At 33.7% G+C, this 17,347-nt stretch overlaps 1 protein-coding gene and 1 long non-coding RNA gene across 2 annotated transcripts; both read right to left on the bottom strand.

Moving 5' to 3' along the window:
- Positions 1 to 1,743: 1,743 nt before the first annotated feature.
- Positions 1,744 to 6,193, bottom strand: PHT3;3 (phosphate transporter 3;3). Its single transcript, XM_088099913.1, has 6 exons — positions 5,827 to 6,193; positions 5,090 to 5,439; positions 4,949 to 4,992; positions 4,182 to 4,396; positions 3,968 to 4,092; positions 1,744 to 2,105 (listed from the first exon to the last, which is right to left on the bottom strand). Exons 1-6 carry the CDS (start codon positions 5,959 to 5,961, stop codon positions 2,054 to 2,056), a joined length of 921 nt encoding a protein of 306 aa, XP_087956039.1. The 5' UTR covers positions 5,962 to 6,193; the 3' UTR covers positions 1,744 to 2,053.
- Positions 6,194 to 11,697: 5,504 nt separating this feature from the next.
- On the bottom strand, positions 11,698 to 13,867 carry LOC124838063 (uncharacterized). The gene is made up of 3 exons (XR_007028808.2): positions 13,607 to 13,867; positions 12,202 to 12,261; positions 11,698 to 12,109 (listed from the first exon to the last, which is right to left on the bottom strand). It is a non-coding gene; the product is annotated as an uncharacterized LOC124838063 (long non-coding RNA).
- Between the last annotated feature and the right edge of the window lie 3,480 nt (positions 13,868 to 17,347).

Below are 17,347 nucleotides of genomic sequence, written 5' to 3'. Positions count from 1 at the left end.
TTATTTGTAAAGACTTAAAGTTAACGAAGCAGATCATAAAGAGAAAATGATTTTATAAAATGTAATAGGAAACATTGAGATCTAGAAGCTTGTGGATAACATTATTTAGTTTGAAGTTTGAAGATTAGGTCTGCTTAAGTCTTAATTAATTAAGTTGCAGGTGGATTATTTCTTCAACCTGCATCTTCCCAGTTGGTTGCCAGAAGATTATGTGCAAATGTATAACTGTTAATCACTTTTTTATTCCCTATCACTCAATCACTTTCTACAATATGCTTATTTAATGAATAAAGCCACAATACTAACAAGTACTTTTCTGACATTAATTAACAAACTAAAAGTAGGAGTAATATGCTTATGGAAAACTGTTATTCATACACTTTATTATATCATTAATATTTTTATATGACGAAATTATTATGTTCGTGTCCTTAATCTAAGAGAGACAACGTGGTAAGATAGTGGTCTGTTTGGTTGTGTTTTCACAGAAGAATAATCGGCCTTTGGATATTGTGTTATTATGCTTCTATCTATAGAAAGTTGCCGTGATTCAAGAACAACCCTGATACGGATTCATAACTGTTTTGTTGTAGCAATTTCGTGAAAAAGCTATTAAAGTAAAGTAAACAGAAACAACTTTACAATGAATCCCGTGAATTCTTCCTTCAGAATCGAATACCTGACTCAATGGCTAAAGAATAAAGTAATCTATCAATTGTTGTTGACACACTACATAACACTATCCTGCTTGTGTTAGTTGTTCAACAACCTTAAAAATGATCCCCTTTGTTGTGTGATCATGAAGTCATCCTCTGTTCATTCACATCACACGAACCAGTTCACCTTAACAGTTTCGCTAAGCAATCATGTTACTACTGTTCTTGGGCCACTGTAGAATACTACATAAAGTTTGTACAGTTATTTGCTATTGTCTGAAGAGTTGAGAATGACAGCGTTTGAAACCATCATCCGATGTTCTGCTACTGCATGGCAGGACATTATGACGAATCTAGAGTTACAAAAATATGGTAGCTAAGTGGGGCTAACCAAACGTGTTGTTGAAGGTGAAGGTGACAGTGACATAACAGTGAAAGTACATGTCCACACAGCAGATAGTGAGACTGCCCCTTCAATAACAAACCATATCATGCTGAGCTTTGAAGGACATCTGATGAATGGTGACAATACAAAGCGCTTCCTCATTTCTGGTTCTCATTTATCAGATAGCTACTGCTTATGCTGCTCGTGAGCATTGAGCTTGCTGTTTCCTACCCCTTCAATAATAGTTCATTTATGATTCAGTTGCTCATAGTTTCACAGACAAATTCGACAGTTGTATTATAAGATTGTGATTGATGATTCTTCTCTCCTTAGATGTAAAAACATGAAAACAATCAAATCTTATAATTTGAACTGTCTCTAACTCAACTCAGCAAGTTAACTCATACAGTTGCCTCTCTTACTTCTGGAACTACACATCTCAATTAAGTATACATGATTAAACTTCTCCAGATAATTCAATAAACTTGGATAAGGGTGGTGTGATAAATTTAACAACCACAAGGATTAACTGATATAACATCTTAGAATTGGTTGTTTGGTCTTAAATCCAAATACTAGCTCATGGGATCAGAATTGTCCCCTCCAGCACTAAATACCAAAACATAATAGAAAAGATTGGGAACCACTTCCAAGAAAATGTTGATATGTAGTTAATAGAATCCAAGGTTGGATAAAATGGTGTCGGTAAAAATAAAACCTTAAATGGTAAATTGGCAGCACAAGTATTGTATTAAATCTGTGTTTTCTCTTTTTATTACACAACTCTCAGTATGCTAAGTAGACTTAACGACATAAACGAGCTCCTCGTTCTTTTAGAAAGGCAAATATCAAAGACATCAATGAAAACCTATGATGAAAAATTAAAAGAGACTACATGGTGACAGTAAGCTAAAGCTACCGCAAAAATAATCCTATACATAGTATAAAATGACTTGCAATCATCCAAGTCAGCCTGAAAATGTGACTGCAAATTTCTGTTTTTTTCTTAATCTTAGGCTCTCCCACCTCCTTTCGTATCAGTTGTAACTTCACCACTAGTTGGCCTGCAATGATAGACAAAAACAAATTTCAGAAAATAGAGAATTGAAGTTAACGTTTAGTTCAGAACATCATTGCTTTCAGATCCTCAAGATGCATTAACATACTTGTAAACAGCTAAAGTCTTAAGTGCGTCGGTTGGTTCTGATCTATGAAACAGAACAACATAAAAACCACTACTGAACAGAATAAAAGCAAGGATTAAGTTAATATTAAAGCATAGCAGTTGATGACTTGCAAACTTATCATCAGATGACAGTCTTCTCGATTATGCAGCATCAGCTAAGGCCAGTGCAGAAATCTGCAACACATGCTTTTCATTCTCAACAATTCTGTTTGCTACCATATCTTATCTACAATATTATTACTTTCTTACTACAGCAACTTTGGCACATCAACCTGCTTAATTATCACACAGCCTTTTTATATTTTTCAATGCTAAATGGTAAGTCATACACAGATCAGGTGAGTTAAACACTTATTCACTCTCTACACCAATATTAAATGTTAGTAACCCAGGTTAACAATGAAGAATTTACGGAAACTGAGAATTGAAAAAGAAAGTTTTCTGTTATTGATTTTCTTAAATCTCTCAAGAACAGAGTTCAAGTATTTATAGTACAATGATTAGAAGTAGTTTGTGTAACTGCCTATAACAAAATAACAGCTAGGACAACATAACTATAGCTGGCATAGCTAACTAAAGATGGCAAAACTAATCTGTTGCTTAAAAACAGAAGCTAAAACACTTGAGCTAATATACAATCACGTATACACTAGTAGCAAATAGAAGAAAGAATTTAGTTTTTCCTAGCAAAGAATGGGGAATAGGAGAGATGACTCCCATCCAAAGTTTCCCCTTCACTTTCAACAAGAGATGTTCAATCCAAAAATGATTCAAATCTGAATTAATTTCCTTTTCTTCAGTCCTACAATTCCACCCCTCCTAAAAACCAACCTTGTTCTCAATCAGTTATCCCTCTTCCCAGTTCCTTTGAAATATGCTATCTTTCTTTTCTTTCTACCAATATTTTAACTTTCCTTCTTTATTACTCTTATAACTTCATCATCAGAGAATAATATTTTGTATTGTTATCCATTAAAAAGCCACTTCATGACGTGCCCATTATTGTTATTTTTAAAGCATTTTTTTAAAAAACTTTTGCTTTATGTTTTTCACACTACATTTAGACACTTGTATTCAGGTATCTACTGGTGTTAAGATGATGTTTACTTCTCTCTGAAGCAAAAACATTAACGCAATAATTCAATCATTCTGACAAAATAGCACGACCATGTGGTTATGTCAAAACCAAAAGGCATAGAAAACAAAATATAGGTTGATACAAATATAGATGTAAATAATGAAATACAAATGCATGCACAAGCAAGAACATGATTCCCCATAACAAATGAGAACAATTCCTTGGTGACAACTGAAATTTCATACAGTCAAACCTCCCCTAAGTTGGACTCAAATACCAGGTGCAAGCAAAGGAAATTATGGTTTGTGTAACAATATCAAGATCCAAACTTTTAAGGCTTTCTTATATTGTGACTATCTTGAACAAAAGAATCAAAATCTGAAATTTGGGCTTTGTAATCAGTAATTATTTAGAGATACTTAAGACAAATTTGCTTCCTTGAGTGAAAATAGCACTTCCCGTTAATTTATTGATTATATATATCTTTCTCCGATTTGCTCTTTTCATTTTCTTCTGCCCAGATAGAGAGTAAATTGTAAAATACTAAAATATAAACATGATTTAAAATGAAAAATTGGCAGATTCAAAATGACATCACAAAAACAGAAGAAACTACAGTATAAACGACTGAATATTAAAAGTACAGGGAGTAATAAACTTACAATCCACCTAAAATTTTGATGGTGTCGTAGAAAAACCATTGCAAAGTTATAGAAGGACCAACCAGCAACATCCTAATGGGAAGACTCCTGGTGAATAGATTGCCTAGCCCAATATTTCTGATGGCCTGCACACCGAATAAGTGACGCGAATTAAGTTTGATCTATCCTATCTTTGAAGGAAGTATCATAAACTTAATTGAAAAGAAACAAATACCAGTGCAAGACTATCAGCCTTTCTGTTATAAAGAGAAGATACAATATTGTCAGCAGGATTAGAAATGAAGCTACCAACAGACCCAGCTGCGTACCCAGCTAAACATGTCACACCAAGTTGTTGACCTATTGAACAGTCCTCCTTTTTTCTTTTAACCATATTTCGATACAAAAAATCAACAGAATGCTCGAATGTTGAGAACATAACCATGGAAACTGCTCAAAAGAAAAGGAAGCAGAATACTTAATATTCAGTTCATTTATGAACAAGAGAACAAGATTAATCAATACATATTTCATTGTCGTGCTACTCCAAGAGAACAAAATTAATCATTACAAGATCATGGCTGCAATGCATATTTGAATACTCGGCATGGTTAGCTTGAAAGAAGTCAGTTGTTTTTTTTTGATCAACAATGCATCTCTCATACACTATTAATCAACCCGCAACAATGCATATAGCCAGTCCAGTCAAATAGTTACTTGAACCTTGTTGTACGTAATAGCATGATTTAACAAAAGAAAAGGAAATATTTTTTATGCTAGAACTGAATGATAAAGATACAGGAACGTACACCAATGAGAAAAGCAAGGTGTTAAAATTTCAGTAATTTCCTGGAAGATAGCTATATGCTAGAAGACTACACAAGACAGAGTGGCATCCAAAATATCAATGTGAAAATATTACTGATGTCTCTTTAATTTCAAAATATAGTTAAACTACCCTAACTAGTGTAGAATTAACCAACAAGAGATTATGAAAATTACATGGAATGTTTCGACCCAAAAGTGGAATTAGTCCACGGTAGAATCTGCAAGTAGTAGATAGAACAGAAGATAAATAATCATAATCATCTCCTAAATACAGTGTCCCAGCAGGTAAAAACTAAGTATAGAATTTTTCTTTACCCTCGTGTGCCTTCTGACGCATATAACTTTGGAAAGCCATCAAACAAGCCCTTAGCAAAACATGGTTGTGCTTGAACCCTCACTTTAACAGCTTCAAATGGACATAGAGCTACATTGGCAAACACTTCAGCGGACGCGCTACTGAGAAAGAAAACAAAATTCTTGTTCTGGTCTACCAATACGTTTGAATAAACCCCTTTAAAATACTCATAGAGACCAAATCTGCACCCTCCTTGAGCCCCATAGCCAAAGAACTTGCCGGTCCAACCTTTCCAAAGGACTGCAGGCCCTTGTTCCCTCAATAAGGTATTAAAGCAAGACGAAATACTGTAATACTTAATTGGGTGCACCTACATTTAACAAAATAATTTCCCATCAACACATATGAGCAAATCAACAACTATTATTCCACACACTATAATGAGAAAACAATCCACAACTCATTCCACTATCATCCCAAAAGGGCAGCCAAAAAATTCAACCTTTCAGTATTTTGTTTTCTATGATGTAACAAAAGTGATACAAAACGGTAAAGTGGTTCCCACTTCAACTTCTCAAATTTCCCCATTTGTTTTGTGTGCTAAGTATGCGACAAGAATCGGAGGCCAATTTATTGAGATATCTCTGAGCATAAAACGTAAGATACTAATCACTTCACTAATTTCAATGCCCTAATAAAACATGGCAAAACATGAGTTGTGGCATAAAGTGAGTGAACAAAACGATTTGAAAAGCACCTGCATGTTCACTTTCAATACATCAAGAGGAGTGATGGCAAGGTGGGTGGTGCCAGCACTGAGCATTCCTCCAATGGCACAAAGGGCATAATACCTGGGCGTTAAATCCTCACTGGCTCTTCCCTCCATGACCATGACACTCTCTCAAAGCCCCCCAAAACGACGAAAGTTGGTAACTTCAGTATAAAACCCGCACCCCAACCCCATTTTTTCTTCTACACGTGTTTCGAAAACCAGCCACTAAGGAGAAAAAGGGCAGCCAATTCGACCCTTCATGCGTTTCTGGCAGAGAAAGACACAAAACTTAAGGTTGTCAGAGGGACACGCAGCAGTTTGAATCTGATTCCAATGAGATGTAAAACCCAATACAAAACCTTATACCCTGTTTAGTTGGAATTTCATTGGCCTTTCCGAAGAAGCTAGTCCATCTCGCAAATACCCCCCAAAATTGGAATTTTTTAAAAGTCGAATTTAATTCTTAATCATATAATTCTGTAGCTTCTTTTTATTAAATTGTTTCTTGTTCTTGTATTTATAAAGTTTTAAAATAATATTACCTTATCATATCCTTAATTTAATTGACATAAAAGAAAAACTTAACAAGGATAAAATGTATAATATTAATGTCTTCAGTATAAATAAATTTTAAGTGTTTTTATTGATCTTCATTTAGATGACTTAATAAATAATATTTATATTAGAAACACTTAATAAATTAAATATTTTAATTTAAATATTTTCTATTTTATGTATATCAATTATAATTATCACATATCTGTTAGACAGTTGAAGAATGAAATATTAAGTTTCTTTTACTATTAGGAAATTTCTCTGTATGATAAAACACATATAAATTTTTATAGAATAAAAAATAAAAATTAATAAAAATAATCAACCTAATAACATAGATATAATGGAAATAAATATTTTTTACAATTTGAGACAAAATTTTCTAATTTAATAAATACCCAATTAATAAAAATATTTTATTAAATAATTAAAATAAAAATAAATTACATATTGGAGAATCAAAATAATTTTAATATTAAGTATATAAGAATAAAAGTATATCCTTATTTCATAAATAGAGTTAAATTGAGCAGTGTCCTTATCATGGAACCTCAACAATTGTATAATAATTTTAGCAATAACTTAAAGACTATTATAACTATAATTGTTTCGGACAATTTTATAATTAGTTTTGACAAATCCTTGGAGATGTGTGGTCTATATCGTCAATTAAATGGTTAAAGAATGAGCTAGAAGCATGAACAAGTCTCTTCTCGTGTCTTCTCGTGTCTCCTAACAGTGCACAACAATAAAGTGGGTCCACGATATTAATGTTTGGAAATCAACTTTTCTTTACTTATTTCATTTTTATACATCAATTATCTTTAAATAAACACATGCTAAATCTCACTAATGTTGTGTTTGCATGAAGGATTTAACTCTTCGGTAAGTTTTGCAAACAAATATTTGAGTTGATTTGTGTGTTTGTTTTAAAACATATATGTAGACTGATTTGAAGTAATTTGAAGAGTGAAAAACTTTTTCATTACCTGACAATGTGTTGAGATTTAGAGGAATTGTGTTTAAAAAGTTTTGTTTGTCTTTAACTTATCTTATAATACCAAGTTCGAATATCACATCCAAATACCATATTTGAGATTGTAGGGATGTTCATTGGAGATGAGGACCAAGAACGAGGCTGGTCTATGGTAGATGCGTCGAGGTTGATGACTATATTGAAGATGAAGATAAAGAACAAAGTGTTTGAACACGGAGAAGATGAAGAGGAGTGGTTGAAGATGAAGAATAACATAGACGTATTCGATTACACGACAATCGTATTCGGTTCCAACAATACAAATAAATACAAAGGGGTTGTATTTGGTTCCCCTATGTATGTATTCGGTTTCCCAGGAGTAAAAACATGGTATATTCAATTCTATTTTTCTGTATTTGGTTCCCTTGTAGTTTGGCTTCACGTTGCATGTTGTATTTGATTCCAGAGTGTGTGTATTTGGTTTCTTTGGAGTACATTTTGTTAGGATACAAACAAAGTCCTACATAGAATAAAACAAGAGATGAATATGGGTTTATATACAAATAAGACACCTTCCTTAGTAAAAGGCTTTTTGAAGTGGTATCAAAAGCAAATTCGTGAGGGCTTGTGTTAGGTTTCTGGGTATGAATCCTAACTGTCTCACAACACACACTCACCAATAGCACCCAAATGGTAAGAAAAGAATGAAAATATGTATTCACATCAACCAATGTCATGTACAACCAGTAACTGGGAGCATAATCCCCCTCCAGGATCAAGGTTCCTGTCTATACAATTGATATCAAAAAACTCTTCCTCTACCAGACCCTCCCTTGCCTTCTTATAAAGGCAGCCCACTTCTAACTACCCAACAACAATTAATTCCTAAACTGAACAATTAATTCTTCAACTGTTTTCTCTCTCCTGCACACCTAATACCCATTATAACCTATCATATTAAATCATATCATTACACCCTGCTGCAAAACAACCTTGTCCTCAAGGTTGGTACAGTAATGCTTGTTCCCATGCTCATCTTCATCATAGGAAGGGAACCCACTGGTTGCTGCCTCCAATTCAGGTCTGGAGGCTTGGGTGGTGGTCTATATGAAAGAATTGTTGACTCCTTTAAGAGTTGCTTTTTTTCCAGAATTCCCATGGACCCCATGATTCTTCTATATTGCCTTCTGACCTGGTGACCACTTACATGGGCCTGGATTTTAACTCTTTTCTGATGAATGATCAAGAATTCTTTTCTCTTCTTCCACCCCCAAAACCTTTTTTGTATTTTTATAGCAGCAGTACTGGCGAAGCCCTCTCCTTGCCCAAATTTGTTCATCCTAGAAGCTAAAAAGGAAAGAACTTGTTGATCTGACCATCTAATTCCTTCATCATCATCATGTTGAGCTAACTGTTTCCTCTGAATGTTAAATTGCAGCCCTGCAAAGAAATATCTCTGCCATTGGTCTTCTAGTGTTTTATATGTTTATGACAACCATATTTTTTCCCCACTCAAGACAACTGCATCTTCTACTTTATTTCCAGCCATCATACTCACCCTGTTCCCACCATATTCTGCTTTCTTTCCTCTGTCTTCACCCTTCTTCACTGTTTTATCATACACATCACAACCTACCCCACTATCTCTCCTAGAAACGGCAACTTCTGCCACTTCCTGGGCAGCAACACAAACAATGCCTCCATCACAGTTTTTGTCTTCTGCACTGATATCTCTTTCTCTTTCCTTCCCAGAAAGAGCAGCTTTTGCCACTTCCTGGGCAGCAACACCAACAACTTTCTCATCAGCAGCTTCTGTGATTTTTGCAGTTTGGCCTAACTTTTCAAAAACAAAACCTCTATCTCTTTTTCCGAACCCCATTATCAATGCCTCTTTCAGCCCTTTCCAAGAAAGGTTCTTGGTTTTATTTTTCCAGGCCCTGAACCAATAAATTGTGCCTCCCTCCATGCAGCTGTAAGCCAACCTGAGCCTCTCCTTCTCTGTGATATTTTGGGTGTCAAAAAACTTCTCAACTTGATCCCAACGGGTCCAACCCCTCAAACCTGGGCAATTCTACCCGCTGCCTCCAATTCTGCTGCCCTTTGCCCCTGTCTTCCTCCAGCTCTTCCTCTGAACCATCTTTCTTTCCTCTCATGATAGCTTTCTCACTTCTTTCTGAGCCCATTATGTGAATCTTGATTTCCTGTAACATTTCTTTTATTTCTTGGATATCTCTCCTCCATTCTGCCATCCCCATTTTCTGTTCACTGACCCTTCTCTCCAAGGTATTGTCTCTTCCTTCCATGCTTCCACCCTTTCTTGATCACTTCTTGATCCCTTCTTGATCCGGCAGTCCCCTCCTAAGCGGAGTAGCTTCTTGATCCTTCACCCCCACTTTGATCCGGCAGGTCGGACCAAATTGTTAGATTTCTGGGTATGAATCCTAACTGTCTCACAGCACACACTCACCAATAACACCCAAATGGTAAGAAAAGAATGAAAATATGTATTCACATCAACCAATGTCATGTACAACCAGTAACTGGGAGCATAATCCCCCTCCAGGATCAAGGTTCCTGTCTATACAATTGATATCAAAAAACTCTTCCTCTACCAGCCCTCCCTTGCCTTCTTATAAAGGCAGCCCACTTCTAACTACCCAACAACAATTAATTCCTAAACTGAACAATTAATTCTTCAATTGTTTTCTCTCTCCTGCACACCTAATACCCATTATAACCTATCATATTAAATCCTATCATTACACCCTGCTGCAAAACAACCTTGTCCTCAAGGTTGGTACAGTAATGCTTGTTCCCATGGCTCATCTTCATCATAGGAAGGGAACCCACTGGTTGCTGCCTCCAATTCAGGTCTGGAGGCTTGGATGGTGGTCTATATGAAAGAATTGTTGACTCCTTTAAGAGTTGCTTGTTTTCCAGAATTCCCATGGACCCCATGATTCTTCTATATTTCCTTCTGACCTGGTGACCACTTACATGGGCCTGGATTTTAACTCTTTTCTGATGAATGATCAAGAATTCTTTTCTCTTCTTCCACCCCCAAAACCTTTTTTGTATTTTTATAGCAGCAGTACTGGCGAAGCCCTCTCCTTGCCCAAATTTGTTCATCCTAGAAGCTAAAAAGGAAAGAACTTGTTGATCTGACCATCTAATTCCTTCATCATCATCATGTTGAGCTAACTGTTTCCTCTGAATATTAAATTGCAGCCCTGCAAAGATGAATCATGGGTTGCACTACATAATTTCAAGTTTCCTTCCGAATATCTAATGCCAATTTTCACTCTACAGTTTGAGAAGTGGTTATCTTTTGATACCAATCCACTCTATGCTCTTATGCATGAATCCATCTATTGTCAGGTATTATTATTTTTGGTTCCTTGTTTATGCATTATCCATGCTTCTCCTTCAACTTTGGTCCCTCGATCTCTCTGCAGGGTTATGCTAGTAAATGGTATGCCAATAGTATAAGGAGTGAAGTTGAAGACATGTTTGATGCAATTAGAGCTACCATTAGAGCTACCAAAGAAGGACTCCCTGTGCTTTTTTTTACAGAAGAGGTAGGGTGTAAAGAATCTCTCTTTTTTTATCTTTAATTACTTAACTAATATTAAACTGATGTTATTGAGAGACTAATGCTGATGTATATTAGAGATTTCACAATGACCAGTGATATGATTAAAATGATATTGTGCATCTTGTTTTGATTCTTCCATGAAAGAAAAAACTCTAGAATAAGTAATTCAAGCCTTTAGTTCATCTGTAATTATCAATTGCCACCAATATATATGCATTCTTAACATTCATTGAATGAAAAGATTTGGTTAGAATTAGAATTATATTTGGATGTGGAACATCGTGCATGACATTGCATTTCCTTCATAAGTAAATTGAATGTTAATCTACTCATTATGTTTGCTTTCCTATTACAAGGAGAAGATGCTTACCATGTTCTTTTTGCTTTTATAGATGATTTTCCTATGGATGTTTAATGAGATTCATGCATTGAAGCCATTCAAAGATGCAGCTCATATATTGGCAGAGAAGAAAGACTGGCCCCCTCTATATGACGTTCAGGTTTTGAATAAAAATGTGAAATCCCTAACCAGGGTCCAAACAATTTTTGTAAAAAAGTGAAAACTAGAGCATAAGTCATCCACCCAGTAGGGTCTAGGGTGAACACTTGCATACAACCTTAACCCCACTAGCAGAGAGGTTGCTTATAGGATTTGAACCTATGACCTTTATGTAACAAGGTACTAGCCTTGTCACACCACAAAGATCCAAAAAAATGTATACACATGATAAAATTAAAAGGACAAATTTTAGTCACATAATGAGGAAGACCAAGTTCAATAATACAAGGTATTCCATATTAGTACTTGGATAAGACGCTATACCTCTCCTGGTTGATGGCCTTTACCATGCATGTCCTTCATGGTTTGATAAGCTAATAGATACATTTTTTCTCTGCAGAAATATTTTAATAGAATATGAAAGGTATTGTAGTTAGGATTGGTTTCCAGTTCATCCACTTTTTTAGAGTTTCCATTACACTTTCCATTTCACCTACTCTACAGAAATCACACAACATTGAGTTCAGCATAACTAGATCATATTTATTAGAGGTGGTTTCAAAATCCTTGCTTAACTGTTTTTCTTTCCGAAAAAGATTGGCTCGACATAATGCTGATATCATGATACTATGAGCATAGCCATCTGCACATGTGAGAAATAACCAATAGCTTAGAATAACCAGATATTTATATGGATGTTTATTATGTCAAATCATTTCATTGAATACAACTTACCTTATCTGACATGGTTTTTCTTCATTTCATCAAAGATTAGTTTGGCTTCATGTATTTTTCCTGCCTTAGTTAGGCCATCCATAAGTATACAATATGACATTTGCATATAAGTTCAGATAAATAAATAGTGGTAATTGGAAAAGAAGACATAGGAAAACAAAAAGGTTAAAAGAAGGATATATAATTTATGATATGAAACAAATTGTAGGTCATCAGTTAAGAATATTTAATATAAAAGAAACATGATTTGAAGTGGTTTCGTTTTTTGGTGCAGTATGTGGTTATCCATTTCATCTTATGTGGTTTATTGTGACAATCGTTATGTACAACAAGAAAATGCTTAAGAAGGATATAAGTAGTCAGATTTATTGGTGCAATAATTAGTTTTTCACTTCACATTCTTCTATTTCTTAAGGTGTTTGGCTAAGATATAAAAACATTATAATCTACATTTGTATAGTGAGGACATATTACTAATTTTCCATCAATGAAGTCCAGTGACATAATTTATGTTCCCATGCACTAAAAAAAAGCTTAATAGCACCACTTCCTTCACTTATTATTGGTTTTTTTAGTCAGATTTGGAAAATAGTTCTCCCAAAATGCCACCACAAGGAAAGGTGAAAAAAGGAAAAAAGAAGCCAACTGCGTGAAAAAGGCAAAATAAATAGAATATGTTTTCAAAAAGGCACTTGTCCATGAAAATTAATGCTTCCCTCTACAAATACATTTTTCAAGAACATGCTCTGTTAAGCCTGCCTTTCTGTTCATTTGCATTATAAAAGATAGTAATTACTAATATAGTAATTGAGGTTATTAAACAACTCCATAAAGTGTTTGAATTGATCTCATTAAACCAAAAAATAAGATCAACCAACATTTCTTAAAGTATTTCATAGTTGTTTTTTGTTTGGCTTTATTCATGACCTTGGTTTAGGAATTAATTATGCAATTCGTTCAGATGACAGAACTCTTAGGAGAGCCATTGATGGTTGAGAGTGAAATTGGAAGACTAGAAAGCCAAATAAGCCAACTTCAAGCTGGTTTGAAACATGAACAAGAAGTGACCAAGGAATCAAAAGTCTAAAACGTGGAATCAAGGGAATTTCAGTAATTCTAACAATCACTTATCAACTTCTCTGGTTCCAAATCCTAGTCCTATTCCCAAAAGTCTTCAAGAAAGGATGACCTTTGCTAAAGTCATCGCATCTTAAAACTCACTAAAGTTAACACATCTCAAAACTCAAATTATTTACAAATTATTCGTTAAAGACGTTGTATTAATAAAACAACTAAACGTGGCAAACAATAGTATATTCATAACCCTAAGAGAAACATATGTTTATAGATTCATCAAATATTAACACAACTTAAACAAACCAGTTCAAGTTAGCTTCCCCCATACCTGGAATTGGACCTTCTTCATGATCCTTGCCGCCGTACCAAAAATCTCCTTTTTCCTTCACCTACGGTTTGTGCTTCTTTAACGAAAAGAATGAATAACCAAAGACGAAGAAGAAAGTAATGGATAACCTTCACCGAAGAAAGAAAACATGCACAACCACCATGATCGAAAACCTTCACACACAAGCACTCACTAAAAGTACCGTCTGCAAAAGAACTATGGAAAAGAGAGAAAACCTTCGAAACAAATTAAATGTTTCAAATAAGGAAGTTTACGAATTTAACCTCCAATGTCAAATAATCACGCTGCACCATTTTAAAATTTAGGCTTTGTTATTCTGGATCTGAGTGAATTTAAAAGTATTTTTTTAGTTGTTTTTTTTAAGTAGATTTGTGGGTAATTGAGAGTGAATTTGAAAATAAAATTTGTAAGAATTAATGTAAAGTTTGATTGATATGATAAATTTAAAAAATTAGTTTAATTGATAAAAATGGAAGATTACCAAAATGTACCTAGTTATTAAAGTAATATAAAATATTATTTATTAATATTATATTTAATTGTAAAAATAATTTTTAAAAATTATAAAATTACAATGTAGTAAAATGTAGTAAAATGAATTTATTTTTAAATGTAGTATTTGTTTATATAATTTACTATTAATTAGTACCAATTTATTTATTACGGAAGTAAAAATAATTAATTTTAAACAAACAAATAATTAAAGAAAGTTACAAGATGTCTTCAAAATAAATTAATTTACTTTTTTAGAAAACTGTCCAAACATAAATCAGATTATGATAAGCTCATTTGAATACTTAGTCTATGATAATATTTAACTTTGTTTCAGAATATCTATGTTGGCACGCTAGAACAAATGCTTGTGCACTCCCAAATACAAATAAATTTCAAAATCCTCTCAAATATATTCCGATTTGACTAATTTTTACTTTGTTTTTTATTAAACATTATTTTTCATTATTAATTTATCCTTAAATTAACTATTCTCCATGTCTCAGTAAAAATAATGTATTTATTTAAAACAAAAGAGCCGATCAAACTATCTTAAAAAGATATATTTATTATTATTATTATATTTTTAATACATATGAAAGAACCTAAAACTGCATTAGTTGTTGGACAAAGGGAGTTCTGTGGTGGTTAATTAGAAACATTGATTAGTATTAGTTATTACAAGATGGTTTTAAGTCTAATCCTTCTTACAAAATTAATTTGAGATGATCTTGAGTATAATATATCCTTACAAAAGTTAACTTAATTTAAAATCTAATTTATTCTTATAAAATTAACGTCATTTATTTCATTTTCTGTTATGTAAATAACAGGGTTGTTGAATTTCTCCTTGGTGTATTCTAGTAGACCTTGAATTCCTGGTGGATAGACATAGAGCCAATCTGAGGCTGCCTGCAAAATATTAATTTCTCATATGCTTTGTGAAAAATAATGTTCAATTATTTGTAAATAGTGTTAACTCTAATTGGTTAACTCCTCCCTGCAAGTTTCCATCTAAAATCAAGGTAGTTTAAACTTAACTGCATTATGCAAAAACTATACAAAGCTCTACTAACCATTATGTGTGATTCAACATATATTCCCTCAAAATCATGCAAACTCATGATTCAAATTAGCATTTTGCTATACCAAAACAATAAAAGAGATAATTATAGTTTCTCACGAGGTAGTATTCTTGGCCAAGAGATGGAGAACCTGTAGGCATTGAATCCAATATCCTTCATCATAGCCACATCTCCCTGAAAAAAAAATCACATGTAAAAAAACAAAATCATCATTCTAGATGAAATAAAATCTCGCCAAGCTAAGGAAATTCCTCTAGAACTAGATTTCTAAGTTCAAAATTATGAGAAAGAAAGTACCTTGTAGCGGTGGTATGAATCAACGGCAACATCTGCATTACTGTGGTCTGTTATTCTATCTGAAAATCGTTTGCTGTCAAACCTCCACTGCACCGTCGTCTACCTCCTCTCCACGTCCATCCCCATAAACCTCTCTCCTCCACCAAACAAACCTTCATCTTGTTCTCCATGGCAGACATCTCCCTCCTCTCCCTCCTCCCCTTCTTCATCTGATGACTGCGTAGGGGTCCGCCTCCAATGGTAGTGGTACGAACCGGCCTCCATCATCTGCGCCGTTGTCGTCAACCCCAAAGCCACCATCCCTTTCATGCACGAAGGTTAACATGGTGGAGCTCTCCAACGCTGGAGCTATGGAAGTCCAATTAATACACACACCACAACCGATTACACACGCGCACACCTTCCCTGGAACCGGATACCGGACTGTTGTTGGACAACCTGCAACCGGATAGCAGACTGTGTAACGTCGCTTGGAACTTCTTGGAGAAGCTGGAACCGGATACGGGATGTGTAGCCGCCTCCCATGGAAGTTCTTCGAGAACGTGTAACCGCCGTCCTTGTAACCGAATACGTCAAACTCCTTCCAAAAACTCGAACCGGATACCCTCTTCTTCCAACCGAATACCTAGTCATGAAGATCACTTCTTCAACCCGTGCTCCTTCCACGTTTGGTCATCTTCATATCCGTACAGGGCACATGAGTTATTGTATATTAAATCAGAGTAAATCCTCATACATTAGCGAGATGAGTTTAACAATGCTATCTCGCAAATCAGCATTATTCTATCGTCCTAAATTGTCATAAATCATCGCAAGAGAACAATGCTCGTTTTTCAAATTCAGGTTGCCAATAACGTGAACAGTGATTTCCCTTCAAACAAACGTGAGAATCACAATGACAATGTCAAATGAATGTATTTGTCACATCTGAAATTAGAATCGTCAAATGAAAAACATGTAGTTCGAAGTCCTATCTCCATAATGTTTCACACCAAGCATCACACAAAACTCCAAGAACCTTCGTTAAACTCTCTTCACCAACTTCATGATAATGTATTACCTCTTCATTCGCCAGAGTTAATGACTGTTATATAATAAATTGAAAGTACCAATATACTGCATTTATGTAAAATATGTCTACAAATATAAGTAAATGCATTTAATATATATATCGAACAACTTAGTCAATGTATTAATGTATACTCTTCTGTGCTGTATTAATATTATAAGTATAGGTGTTGATAAACTAATTAACGCTAGGTATATATAAATAAAACAATATGTATATTATTTTTCATTATGGTGCTAATACCTAGTATGTTATATTAATTAAATATGAAAGATCCTAATTAATGCTAATTAATTACTCATTAAAAATTAAAATGTTAACATATTAATATAGTATTCATTAATTATATGTTTAATATTTATATTAAAAATTTCATTATAAATATTAAACATTATTTACTAGTTAATTACTACATGTGTTATTTACTAGTTAATTACTACATATGTGTGTTTGGATTGGAGAATAGATTTAAAAGAATGAAAAATAAAATATCATAATTTTATTTATTTTATTATAACTAATAAAAAAATTCTCTATTTAATTATTTTTTTATTATGATGATAAAAGGTATTTTTTTATCATAATTATTAAAGATAACATCTAAGATAAATAAATTTTATAATTTTATTACAATTAGTTTTTATATATATTTAATTGAATTATAAATATAAATATTAGATGTAAAATATAAATAAAATGATTATTGTTGATGAGGTTTAGTTCCATAATGAAATAGTATATAAAAATACAATAGTAAAACCGTTATAAAACCAATCA

Source organism: Vigna umbellata, chromosome 10 (genome assembly GCF_029865625.1).
Source record: "Vigna umbellata cultivar VRB3 chromosome 10, Vumbellata_1.0, whole genome shotgun sequence".
NCBI lineage: Eukaryota > Viridiplantae > Streptophyta > Magnoliopsida > Fabales > Fabaceae > Vigna > Vigna umbellata.
This window is presented reverse-complemented; position numbering and strand designations above follow the sequence as displayed.